The 14,002-nt window shown below is 38.1% G+C and overlaps 1 protein-coding gene across 2 annotated transcripts in view; it reads left to right on the top strand.

Annotated features, from left to right (window-relative positions):
• The first annotated feature begins 287 nt into the window (after window positions 1-287).
• The window catches only part of LOC148070143 (macrophage-stimulating protein receptor-like), a 31,580-nt gene continuing 17,865 nt past the window's right edge, over window positions 288-14,002 (top strand). For both annotated transcript variants that reach the window (XR_015712944.1, XM_087801646.1), the window contains exons 1-5: window positions 288-358; window positions 3,840-5,132; window positions 11,858-12,034; window positions 13,604-13,723; window positions 13,788-13,958. Coding sequence is in view for 1 of the 2 variants with exons in the window: in XM_087801646.1 (XP_087657772.1) it covers window positions 3,939-5,132; window positions 11,858-12,034; window positions 13,604-13,723; window positions 13,788-13,958 (1,662 nt within the window). In the remaining variant the exon portion in view is untranslated. The remainder of the gene's footprint in view (window positions 359-3,839; window positions 5,133-11,857; window positions 12,035-13,603; window positions 13,724-13,787; window positions 13,959-14,002) is intronic.

Below are 14,002 nucleotides of genomic sequence, written 5' to 3'. Positions count from 1 at the left end.
GTTTTTCTTTCGCCATCAATTGTGAATAAACTCAAATAAATCATAATATGTTGAAAAAAAAAAGACTAAAAACTTGACAAGTCAGTTCATAAAACCAACTATATGAATATATATTCCTATGAGATGCTTTCTTATACACATTTATGAATACATAACTTTTTGTTTTTACTCTTAATAGTCACAGATCTAATAGACTAACATTAAAGTGTCGAAAAGTTCGAGTTGTAACTAAAAAAAAGAAAGAAGGTTTTGTGCTTTTGTTTTGGAAAACGGGGGTTGTGTTTCCGGTTCTTATTGGCAGGTTGTCCATTGACAGAACCCGCTCGTACCGTGAGGAGTCGTTTGAAGAGTCTGTCAGGTGAGTGTTGAGAAAAAAGTCGTTAATTCAGGACTTAAGTGTGTCGAGATAAATGACGTCATCTGTAAATACGAGGTGAAGTTTGTTCAATTATTTATTCTTTTAAAATCTGATTTATTTTCTGAAAAAAATGTTTGGACTTCAAACTCGTGCGTATCACGCACACGTCACTGTTTTATTTTTAAACAGTTGGAATTATTTTTCCATGAGACTGACTGATGTTTCTCAGGGTCCAGTGAAAGTTGTGTGTAATATTCAAGTTGTGTGTGTTTTATTTAAGAAGGATCGCTCGTTAATCGCGCGTGCGTTAAAAACGACGTTGCGTCAAAAAAACGTTTAGTTGTTTTTTTTTTCTCCCATCATTTCCATAGTTGCAGCACAAGTTCCAACAGGTCAAGTCCTGCCCTGCTTCACCTCACACACGTTTCTATATCTCCCTCTATAGTGTCACACTTTGTGTGTCTTTTTTCTCCATAAATCAGGTTTATTTGCTTCTTTAAGTTACACTAAATCTAGTGATGATCAAGAAAGTTCCGCTTCTACCTGGTGTGTTATTACTCAGTCATGAGGAAACTATGGGTCTCAAGAACAAGAATGATTGTGTTTTTAAAAAAGGTGTCAGACCCGGAAAAAACAAGAAGTTTTTATTTAAACTCACGCAGAGAAGAACACACTCTGGCAGGGGTGACTCAGAAGCTTGAAAGATCTTTAACGACTTCATGTTCTCTTCCTGTCGTGTTCGGTTTAGTGTTTCTGTCAGTGCGACTGTTTGAAGTGATCTTAAGTGAACGCAAACAAAACATTCATCACCATCGCTTTGTGTTTTTTAATACACGTGTTTTTCTTTCTGTTTTTTTAAGATCTGGACTCGTGTCTAACATAAATAACTAAAATGTGATTTTGTGACAGTGTTTCTGTATTGTTGTGGTGTGTATTGGCAGTAATCTGGTGATACAATACGTACATACGATACTGTAGTAACAAGTATATATATGTGTAGTATTGTCGAGTACTTGACTCTGGTGTTGTAGTATTTACAGACCACATGACTCTTGACGAAGTCGTAACTGCTTTCATTTGATTTGAAGCCAAAATATGGCCAAACATCAGCTTTAAAAGCTGCTGTATCCTCTCATCCTCAGTTGTAGCTGAGATTTTATTATTCCTTTAGCTGTTGCGGACTTAATGACTGCTGCCATCTTGGGGCCGGAATTTTAATTGCAAGAGATTTTATTATAATATGAACCACACAGCGATATTAATAGAAAATATGATTGTCAAGCCAAAAAGAAAAAAATGTGTTTGTGATTTAATGTTTGGTTTTATGGGTGTTAATGTGTTTGGATGTGTGTTTCTTTACATGTAGGGGTGTTTTGTTAGTGTATTTGTTGGGCTGGTTTGTGTGCTTATGTGCTGGGTTTTTCGTTTGTGTGTGTTATGTGTTGGGATGGTGTGTGTATCTATATTTTGGTTGTAGGTGTGTGTGTATCTGTTTGAGGGTTGCGGTGGTGTTTGTGTGTGCGTGTTTTTTGTGTTGTATTTTGTGTGTTCCTGTGTTGCGGTGGTAGCTACATTATGTGTGCGTCTATGTCAGGGAGTGTGTGTAAATCTGTTCCTCTGTGGATATTGCGTTTGTGTGGTGGGGTGGTTTTGTGTGTATGTCTTAGTTGGCTTTTGTATGTGTAGAGATTGTGTTTTAGTGTTCATGTGTTTGGGTGGTTTGTGTGTGTTAATGTGTTGGGTTGGGGTGTGTGTTTCTGTATTCATGTGTATGTTTGTGTTGGGGTGCAGTTTATGTGTATGTGTTTCTTTTTTTGGGTGGTGTGTGTTTATTTTTCTGTGTTGTGGTGGTGCATGTTTCTACTGTATGTTGAGTTGGTTTGTGTTTCTCTGCTGTGGTTGTTTGTGTTTCTACTGTATGTTGAGGTGGTTTGTGTTTCTCTGCTGTGGTTGTTTGTGTTTCTACTGTATGTTGAGGTGGTTTGTGTTTCTGTGCTGTGGTGGTTTGTGTTTCCACTTTATGTTGAGGTGGTTTGTGTTTCTCTGTTGTGGTTTTTTTGTGTTTCTATGCTGTGGTGATTTGTGTTTCTACTGTATGTTGAGGTGGTTTGTGTTTCTGTGTTGTGGTGGTTTGTGTTTCCACTTTATGTTGAGGTGGTTTGTGTTTCTCTGTTGTGTTTTTTTGTGTTTCTATGCTGTGGTGATTTGTGTTTCTACTGTATGTTGAGGTGGTTTGTGTTTCTGTGTTGTGGTGGTTTGTGTTTCCACTTTATGTTGAGGTGGTTTGTGTTTCTCTGTTGTGTTTTTTTGTGTTTCTATGCTGTGGTGATTTGTGTTTCTACTGTATGTTGAGGTGGTTTGTTTTCCACTTTATGTTGAGGTGGTTTGTGTTTCTCTGTTGTGGTTTTTTGTGTTTCTATGCTGTGGTGATTTGTGTTTCTACTGTATGTTGAGGTGGTTTGTGTTTCTGTGTTGTGGTGGTTTGTGTTTCCACTTTATGTTGAGGTGGTTTGTGTTCTCTGTTGTGGTTTTTTGTGTTTCTATGCTGTGGTGATTTGTGTTTCTACTGTATGTTGAGGTGGTTCGTGTTTCTCTGTTGTGTTTTTTTGTGTTTCTATGCTGTGGTGATTTGTGTTTCTACTGTATGTTGAGGTGGTTCGTGTTTCTCTGTTGTGTTTTTTTGTGTTTATATGCTGTGGTGATTTGTGTTTCTACTGTATGTTGAGGTGGTTTGTGTTTCCACTTTATGTTGAGGTGGTTTGTGTTTCTCTGTTGTGTTTTTTTGTGTTTCTATGCTGTGGTGATTTGTGTTTCTACTGTATGTTGAGGTGGTTTGTGTTTATATGCTGTGGTGATTTGTGTTTCTACTGTATGTTGAGGTGGTTTGTGTTTCTCTGTTGTGTTTTTTTGTGTTTCTATGCAGTGGTGATTTGTGTTTCTACTGTATGTTGAGGTGGTTTGTGTTTCTCTGTTGTGTTTTTTTGTGTTTCTATGCTGTGGTGATTTGTGTTTCTACTGTATGTTGTGGTGGTTTGTGTTTCCACTTTATGTTTAGGTGGTTTGTGTTTCTCTGTTGTGTTTTTTTGTGTTTCTATGCTGTGGTGATTTGTGTTTCTACTGTATGTTGTGGTGGTTTGTGTTTCTAGTGTATCTTGTGGTGGTGTGTGTTTCTAGTGTATCTTGAGGTGGTGTGTGTCTCTCCGCTGTGGTGGTCTTTATTTTTACAGTATGCTGGGGTTATGTGTTTTTATCTTTTTCTATGTTGCGATTGTGTGTCCGTTTGTGTTGTGACAGCTGCGTCTGTGTGTTCCTGTGTTGTGGTTGTGTGTTTCTATTTGTGGGTGGTGTGTATATGTACGTGTGTCTAAACACCCAAAGCTCAATGAAGATGTTGCTCATCACTGTGATTCTTTGTGTACGTTGTGTGGTTGTCGGTTCAGATCCGTGACTCAGTTCAAACTTCTTCTTCTCTTCCCGACAGAGCTGCTGTATGTTCTGCAGAATGTTCTCGAAGTATCTGAGGTAGCACCTGAGGTAGCACCTGAGGTAGCACGCGACCACGCAGGACTGTGCTGTTGAGATGCTCACGTGGGCCGCTCTGTTGACAGTCTGCATCTGGATCCAGACCTCGGCCGGACAGCACCCATGTCCCACTGTCCCCCGTCAAGTGCAGGACTTCTCCGTGGAGTACTCCCTCCCTCACTTCCAGACCGAGACTCAGATCCAGAACATTGTCGTGGACCGCATCGAGGACAAGATCTACGTGGGTTCTCAGAACACCGTGGAAGCGGTCACGGGCGGTCTGGTGAAAACATGGCAGTTGAAAACCGGACCCGTCGGGAGTCCGGACTGTCAGACCTGTGCCGCTTGTGACATAGACGTGGATCCCACGGATCCGGTGGACACGGACAATGAGGTTCTGCTCCTGGACCCGGCGGCTCCCATCATAAATTACCTGTACATCTGTGGAAGTACTCAACATGGGATTTGTTACTTCCTGGATTTGGAATCTCTGGACTCAGGGCCTCAATGTTTATTCAATAGGAAGCTCAACTCTCCGTCCAAATGCCCGTCCTGTCTGGCGTCTCCACTGGGAACCAAAGTCACAATCGTGGAAGATGCGGCCACTTCCTATTTCTTCGTCGCCGCTTCCGTCAATGACAATGTGACTCGGAACTACCCGCGGAAATCCATCAACGTGTTGCGACCCCTTTCCACCGAGGACGGGTTCCAGTCGGTCACCAACGGCCTCACCGTGTTGCCGGGCCTCCGGGAGTCCTACAGGATCGACTACATCTACACCTTCACCGCCTCCGATTACGTCTACTTCCTCTCCGTGCAAAAGGTAGACCCTAAAATAGGCAGCTCGGAGTTCCAGACCCGTCTGGGACGCCTTCCAATCGGGACCCCGGAGGTGTGGATGTACAGGGAGGTGGTCCTGGAGTGTGTGTTCCGACCCAAGCGCAAGAGACGAGGGGTCCAGGAGACGGATTATGTCGTGTATAATGGATTAATGGCGGCTCACTTCGGACCGGTGGCGAAGGATCTGGCTCGACAGCTCGGGGTAGAAGACACGGAGCAGATTATCTACGGGGTGTTCGCGAAGATGGACGAACGTGGGGACCCCGAGAGGAACTCGGCCTTCTGCGCCTTCCCCCTAACCCTCATCAACGACGCGATCGACAAAGGAGTGGACGACTGCTGCGAGTACAGCACGGAGCAGCTGTCCAGAGGACTTTGTCACTTCCAGGCCTGCGAGAACTGCCCACACGAGGTGAGTAAGCCCTCGGTCGCCCAACACGGTCGCCGGCGAAGGGACGGAGCAAAGGTCGCTCATGTCCCGGCAGGAAATGGTCCAGACGAATGTTGTGTACTCGAGCGTCTACGCTGGCTGACCCCGGAGCTACTGATTAATGTACAGTACGCGGTGATCCCAGAACAGAAGTTTCTGAAGGAAGTAGAAGGAGAATGAGTCAGTGAGGTTAAAAAACTACTTTTTTCGAGTAGTCACCATTAATAGATATTGTGATTAATCATTAAGGTGACCCTAGGGCCCGCAAACAAATACGTTTTTGGTATCCCTTGTCACAGAAGCGACCTTGACCCTTCGATTACACGATAAGTGTTTGTCACTTTTCTTGAATACTGTAGTATCAAAAGAAAAATAGTATTCTGGTCTGACCTGCTCTATTCTGTATCTCACGCCTGAAAGGGACGCCCTATGTATGACATAGAATTGCTGACTTACACTAAAGAAACAAAAGGTGATTCATAATATTTTAGGAGAACGTTTTTGTATGCAGTATTCTTTTCGTAAGATTTTGTCACTTTTCTTGAATACTGTAGTATCAAAAGAAAAATAGTATTCCTGGTCTGACCTGCTCTATTCTCTATCTCACGCCTGAAAGGGACGCCCTATGTATGACATAGAATTGCTAAATTACACTAAAGAAAAAAAAGGTGATTCATAATATTTTAGGAGAATGTTTTTGTATGCAGTATTCTTTTCGTAAGATTTTGTACGAATCCTAATCACTTTCTATCAATCAAAACTTCATCCATCAATATTGAGTATTAGTATTTCCTATCATTGGTAAAAGGGGGGGAGGGGTATAGCTAAGTAAAAGGGGGGGGTTATAGTTTAAGGTGAGCTATACCCCCAGAAAATTGTTTAATTTATTTATTATTTTAATTACATCACAATTACTTTTTCTTTTTGGTTATTTTCATCCTTGAGTTAATGACCAAAACTTCCTGTTCCTTTACCAAACTGTCCAAAACAGATAGTTTGAGTCAGATTTTGATATATTTTTTTATTTTTTCAAGGCATAATATATCTTAATCATCATTGTGTTTGTCCTCTTTCAAACACTCACCAAGCAAATGCATTATTATTATTATTATTATTATTATTATTATTATTATTTCTTTCAACATAATTTTGACTGTTATTAGAATTACCTTTATGATCCCTGACATCCATAATATATGTTTCTTATCTTATCTTAAACCTTTTCTATAAGTCACCATATCAGCGTGAAACTACTTTGATTTGGAACAACCGTCCGTCGGGTTTCCCGAGACGTTGTAAATCCAGCTGATAAAAAAAGGGCAAATTTTAAGACTTTTCTTTTGACAAAGTTTCCTCAAAAATTGATGTTGAAGAAAGTTTTTTGTGTCACGATGGAGTCACTGTGAAGAAGCTCAAAAGACTGTGTAGGCAAGTTGGGGCGGATGAGATAAACCACTTTGCCGTGGAATGTTGTAAACTGCTTAAAGCATGTGTGTGTGTGTGTGTGTGTGTGTGTGTGTGTGTGTGTGTGTGTGTGTGTTGACTTCAATGTATGGAAAGCTGGTTCCTCTCAGAGACTCACACAACCACCAGACCCACAGCTGTTTTACGAGTTTACTCTGCTGACATCACTGGAGGCTCGGAAGCATCATTTCCTCCTGCAGTTAATTGAGAAAATTATATTCCTTGTTAAGAAAATCACAGGAAATGGTATTTAATTTAATTACAGTGCAGGGAGAGGAAATAAACCATGACAGGCTTATCTCAAGTTATAATAATAATAAAGTTATAATATTAATATTTGAGTTAAATCAAAAAAAGTACACGATAACATTAAAATGTATAAGAAATTTTTAATTAAAACAACTAAAAATAATTGGATTGAGAAGCATTACAAATGCTTACATAGATGCTACAAAGCAGAAGTTAAATGATATTTTATGCTTAAAAGAAATGTGTCAAATATAAGATAATGTACTGCAACAGTTAAATTGATATTAAATTTGCTCTTAAAGAAAAACACGTTGTTTCCTTTAAGTTAAGTTGCACTATTCTTTAAGTCTTAAAAAAAAAGAAGAATAATCTGTGAGTCCATCACTAATCATAAAAATTACTCAAGTCCCATAATGCACTGCAACATGTAAATTAATATCAAATTGGCTCTTAACCTTTATGTTAAGTTGCGTCCTCTTTGAGTCTATAAAATTATTTGTGTGATATGTTTTTTCTATTACTAATCATTAAAAAACGGTCTCCCATAATGCACTGCAACAACTAAATTCATGTAAAATTTGCCCGTAAAGGAAAACCATGTCCCTTTATGTTTGATTCTTTTATTGTAAATTGTCCTCTTTAAGTCTAAAACATTAATTGTCTGATATCTTTTTCTATCACTTAACATTTAAAAAGGCCGATGATGCACTGCAACAAGTAAATTAATATCAAAGTTCCTCTTAAATGAAAACCATGTTCCTTTATGTTATTTTCCTTTATTTTAAGTTGTGCTCCTCTTTAAGTCGAACACATGAATTGTCTGATATGTTTTTCTATTACTAATCATAAAAAACGAAGTCCCATAATGCACTGCAACACCTAAATTCATGTCAAATTTGCTCTTAAAGGTAAACCTTGTTTCCTTAATGCTAAGTTGTTCTCCTCTTTAAGTCTGGAAAATAAATTGTCTCCTATGTTTTTCTATCACTAATCATAAAAAACTATTCCCATGATGCACTGCAACAGTTAAATTAATATAAAATTTAGTCTAAAAGGAAAACTGTTTCCTCATGTTTGGTTCCTTTAAGTTAAATTGTGCTCCTCTTTAGGTCTAAAATATAAATTGTCTGCTATGTTTTTATTATTAACCATAAAAAGTCCCATAATGCACTGCAATACCTAAATTCATGTAGAATTTTCTCTTGATAATTAGTCTGAGGTCGTTCTGTTGACTAATGGATGAGAAAGTAATTAAATCGTTGAGGTTATTCCTGTAATTGACGGTATTTATGAGACATGGATTCGTCCAGACTGTGATGATGTCACGATAAGTGCTTGTGGCTCGTCGTCCATCGATATCATCGGTCGCTATGGAAACAGTGTCGTCGATAACCTGATCGCATTAATGTTGTCCTGGAGAACTTCAGCTGAAGAGTCGACATGAAACGTATCATTGCTGATACAGTAAAACGTGTATAAGACGAATATTGTCTTTTAAAAAAGTATCATAACACACTGCAACAATTAAAGTAATGTTACATTTGCTCTTAAAGCAAAACTGTGTTTGTTTATATTAAGTTGTGCTCATCTTTAAGTCTGAAGAAATAAATAATCCTGTATGTCAAATACTACTAATCATAAAGAAACACTGAAGTCCCATAATGCACTGCAACAGTTCAATACATATCAAATGTGCTCATTAGGAAAACTGTGTTTCCTTTATGTTAAGTTGTGCCATTCTTCAAGCTTAAAAAATAAATTGTCTTATATGTGTGTCTATTACTGGTCATGAAACCCCAATGAAAGTCCCATAATGCACAGCAACAGTTGAATTAGTATTACATTTACCATAAACAACGTGGTTCCTTTCTGTTAGGTTGTTCCTTCCTTCGGGTTTAAAAAAATAAATAATATAATACGTGTGTCTATTAGTGGTCATAAAACCCTCATGAAAGTCCCATAAGGCACTTCAACAGTTAAACTAATTTTACATTTACCATAAAAAAAACGTGGTTCCTTTTTGTTAGTTTGTGCCTTTTCTACAAGTTTAAAAAATAAATAATCTTATATGTGTATCAATTGCTAATCACAAAACCCCCACAACAGTCCCATTATGCACTGCAACAATTAAATTGTTATTAAACTTGCTCTTAAAGTAAAAATGTGTTTTCATGTGCTCTTCTTTATGTCTAAATAATAAATCATCTCTGTGTCACTCAAGTCCCTTCACGCACTGCAACAGTTATAAATAATTTACTGTAAAAGAAAAAATGATTCCTTTCTGTTAGGTTGTGCCTTTCTTCAAGTTTAAAAATAAAGTGTCATAATTATGTGTCTAAAACTAATCATGAAACCCCTATGAAAGTCCCATAATGCACTGCAATAGTTAAATTGATATATTTGCTCTCAAAGGAAAATTGGGTTTCCTTTAAGTTAAGTTGTGCCCTTCTTAATGTCTCAAACTATTATTTATGTGTGTCTAATACTAATTTAAAAAACACTTAAGTCCCATAATGCAATGCAACAGGTAAATACATATCAAATTTGCTCTTTAAGGTAAACCATGTTTCTTTTAAGTTAAATGTGCTGTTCTTTAAGTCTGGAAAATAAATTGTCTCATATGTTTTTCTATTACTAATTATAAAAAACAAACAAAGTCCCATAATGCACTGCAACAGCTTAGTTTCTATCAAATTGGCTTTTTAAATGAAAACTGTGTTTCCTTTAAGTTTAGTTGTGCTATTCTTTAAGTCTAAAAAAAAAAAAAAAGGAAATCATCTTATATGTTTTCTATTACTAATCATAAAAAAACACCCGAGTCACCCATAGTGCGCTGCAACAGTGGAACTTCTTAAAGCAGTAACATCTGTCACACTTGTAATCTTGACCAGGCATGCAGAGTTTCGGTGTCAATCATTGTGTGAGTCTTTGGCTCTCACGCCTCTTATGTAACGACAAGGCGTGTTGCAGCAAGATTCACTAGTCTTTGACGGGACCGAGTCGTAACTCGTGTCATCAAAGAGCGACTGTTGCTGTTCACAAGATGAACGTCAGAGAACGACTGTTGCTGTTCACAAGATGAACGTCAGAGAGCGACTGTTGCTGTTCACAAAATGAACATCAGAGAACGACTTTTGCTGTTACAAGATGAATGTCTGAGAACGACTGTTGCTGTTCTCAAGATGAACGTCAGAGAATGACTTTTGCTGTTACAAGATGAATGTCTGAGAACGACTGTTGCTGTTCTCAAGATGAACGTCAGAGAATGACTGTTGCTATTACAAGAAGAACGTCAGAGAACAACTGTTGCTGTTCACAAGATGAATGTCAGAGAGCGACTGTTGCTGTTCACAAGGTGAACGTCAGAGAGCGACTGTTGCTGTTTACAAGATGAACGTCAGAGAACGACTGTTGCTGTTACAAGATGAACGTCAGAGAGCGACTGTTGCTGTTTACAAGATGAACGTCAGATAACGACTGTTGCTGTTACAAGATGAATGCCAGAGAACGACTGTTGCTGTTCAGAATATGAACGTCAGAGAACGACTGTTGCTGTTCACAAGATGAATGTCAGAGAACGATTGTTGCTGTTATAAGATGAACGTCAGAGAACAACTGTTGCTGTTCACAAGATGAACATCAGAGAACGACTGTTGCTGTTACAAGATGAACGCCAGAGAACAACTGTTGCTGTTCACAAGATGAACGTCAGAGAACGACTGATGCTGTTCACAAGATGAATGTCAGAGAATGATTGTTGCTGTTACAAGATAAAAGCAGAGAACGATTGTTGCTGTAACAAGATGCACGTCAGAGAACGACTGTTGCTGTTCACAAGATGAACGTCAGAGATCGACTGTTGCTGTTCACAAGATGAACTTCAGAGAACAACTGTTGCTGTTCACAAGATGAACATCAGAGAACAACTGTTGCTGTTCACAAGATAAACTTCAGAGAACAACTGTTGCTGTTCACAAGATGAACTTCAGAGAACAACTGTTGCTGTTCACAAGATGATCGTCAGAGAACGACTGTTGCTGTTCACAAGATGAACGTCAGAGATCGACTGTTGCTGTTCACAAGATGATCGTCAGAGAACGACTGTTGCTGTTCACAAGATGAACATCAGAGAACAACTGTTGCTGTTCACAAGATGAACATCAGAGAACAACTGTTGCTGTTCACAAGATGAACGTCAGAGAATGACTGTTGCTGTTACAAGATGAACGTCAGAGATCGACTGTTGCTGTTCACAAGATGAACTTCAGAGAACAACTGTTGCTGTTCACAAGATGAACGTCAGAGAACAACTGTTGCTGTTCACAAGATGAACGTCAGAGAACAACTGTTGCTGTTCACAAGATGAATGTCAGAGATCGATTGTTGCTGTTCACAAGATGAACTTCAGAGAACAACTGTTGCTGTTCACAAGATGAACGTCAGAGAACGACTGTTGCTGTTACAAGATGAACGTCAGAGATCGATTGTTGCTGTTCACAAGTTGAACTTCAGAGAACAACTGTTGCTGTTCACAAGATGAACGTCAGAGAACGACTGTTGCTGTTACAAGATGAACATCAGAGAACGACTGTTGCTGTTACAAGATGAACGTCAGAAAACGACTGTTGCTGTTCACAAGTTGAACGTCAGAGAACGACTGTTGCTGTTCACAAGACGAACGCTTCTGTGATTTAGTGGACTTGGATTGGAGGGCTGGAAAAGAGAGCGAGGAGTCGCTGCAGGCGACGCTCAAATCAGTTCAATCGTTGCTGACGGTCCAAAGGTCGCGGCTCTGTTTACTATCGTGGTGTTTAGATCCAGAGATGATTCGTCGAGTTCTCCTCGAGATTCACATCTGAAGCCAAAGTATGAAGTCAAACAATAAAATAATATAAATACATAAAAAATGTTTTTATTTGAAACCCGAGTTCTGAGTTTGATCCAAATAGTTTGCTGCACTGACAACGTCTTCTTGTCTTCTTGTCCTTCTTCAGAGTTTAGGCGACAAAAACAAGTGCCGAGAGAAGCCGACCCTGGTTTCTCAGTCTCAGAACAGGCTGGACCTCTTCGCCAGCAGGATGAGGAACGTGCTCTTCACCTCCGTCCTGGTCACCACTCAAGGAGAACACACGCTCGGACACTTCGGTACCTCGGACGGAAGAATACTGCAGGTACTTAGTCCTGGATGGATGGATGGATAAATAAAGTATTTACCAAAGTATTTCCCTCCAGGTGATCTTGACGTTGTACCAGCCTATAGTTTACGTAAAGTATTTATTTAAGTGTTTATATAAGTACTAAAGTATTTACTGAAGTATTAATTGAAGTATAAATTAAAGTATTAATGAAAGTAGTTTATTTTTGAGGTGATCTTGACGTTGTACCAGCCTTTAGTTTACGTATAGTATTCATTTAAGTGTTTATATAAGTACTAAAGTATTTACTGAAGTATTAATTGAAGTATAAATTAAGGTGTTAATGAAAGTATTTTCTTTTCTGATGTGATCTTGACGTTGTACCAGTCTATAGTTTATGTATAGTATTTATTGAAGTGTTTATTGAAGTACTAAAGTATTTACTGAAGTATTAATTTAAGTATAAATTAAAGTATTAATGAAATTATTTCCCTCGAGGTGATCTTGATGTTGTAACAGCCTATAGTTTATATATAGTATTTATAAAATTGTTTATTGAAGTACTAAAGTATTTACCAAAGTATTTCCCTCCAGGTGATCTTGACGTTGTACCAGCCTATAGTCTATGTATAGTATTTATTGAAGTGTTTATTTAAGTACTAAAGTATTTACTGAAGTATAAATTAAAGTATTTATTAAAGTATTTACCAAAGTATTTCCCTCCAGGTGATCTTGACGTTGTACCAGCCTACAGTTTATGTATAGTATTTATTGAAGTGTTTATTTAAGTACTAAAGTATTAATTGAAGTATAAATTAAAGTATTTACCAAAGTATTTCCCTCCAGGTGATCTTGACGTTGTACCAGCCTATAGTTTATGTATAGTATTTATTGAAGTGTTTATTTAAGTACTAAAGTATAAATTAAAGTATTTATTAAAGTATTTACCAAAGTATTTCCCTCCAGGTGATCTTGACGTTGTACCAGCCTATAGTTTATGTATAGTATTTATTTAAGTGTTTATTTAAGTACTAAAGTATTTACTGAAGTATAAATTAAAGTATTTATTAAAGTATTTACCAAAGTATTTCCCTCCAGGTGATCTTGACGTTGTACCAGCCTATAGTTTATGTATAGTATTTATTTAAGTGTTTATTTAAGTACTAAAGTATTAATTGAAGTATAAATTAAAGTATTTACCAAAGTATTTCCCTCCAGGTGATCTTGACGTTGTACCAGCCTATAGTTTACGTAGAGTATTTATTTAAGTGTTTATATAAGTACTAAAGTATTAATTGAAGTATAAATTAAAGTATTAATGAAAGTATTTCTCTCCAGGTGATCTTGACGTTGTACCAGCCTATAGTTTACGTATAGTATTTATTTAAGTGTTTATACAAGTACTAAAGTATTTACTGAAGTATTAATTGAAGTATAAATTAAAGTGTTAATGAAAGTATTTTCTTTTTTGAGGTGATCTTGACGTTGTACCAGCCTACAGTTTTTATATAGTATTTATTGAAGTGTTTATTGAAGTACTAAAATATTTACTGAAGTATAAATTGAAGTATAAATTAAAGTATTTACCAAAGTATTTCCCTCCAGGTGATCCTGACGTTGTACCAGCCTATAGTCTACGCTAACTACTCGGTGGGAGACGCTCCAGTGTCCAGGACAGCAAGTCTCTACAACCAAGACTTCCTTCTCTTCGTCTCTGGAAACAAGGTCGTTGAATTCCTCTCTCACCTCCTGGTTGTGGAGACTCATGGAGCTTCTGATCCTCCCTCAGATGTTCAAGGTTCCCTCCACGGGACCAGGATGTTCTCACTTCCAGACCTGCTCCGTGTGCCTCATGGCTCCAGGCTTCATGGACTGTGGCTGGTGTTCAGGGACGTGCAGCAGGAAACAGCAGTGCAGCTCACAGTGGGACAAACACACGTGTCCGCCGGTCATCACCGAGGTCAGTTAGCTCTGGAAACTATGTTGGATAAAATATTTATATAA

This window comes from Callionymus lyra, chromosome 10 (assembly GCF_982586985.1).
Source record: "Callionymus lyra chromosome 10, fCalLyr1.hap1.1, whole genome shotgun sequence".
Lineage (NCBI taxonomy): Eukaryota > Metazoa > Chordata > Actinopteri > Syngnathiformes > Callionymidae > Callionymus > Callionymus lyra.
Note: the sequence above shows the minus strand (reverse complement) of the source record. Positions and strands in the feature narration are given on the sequence as shown.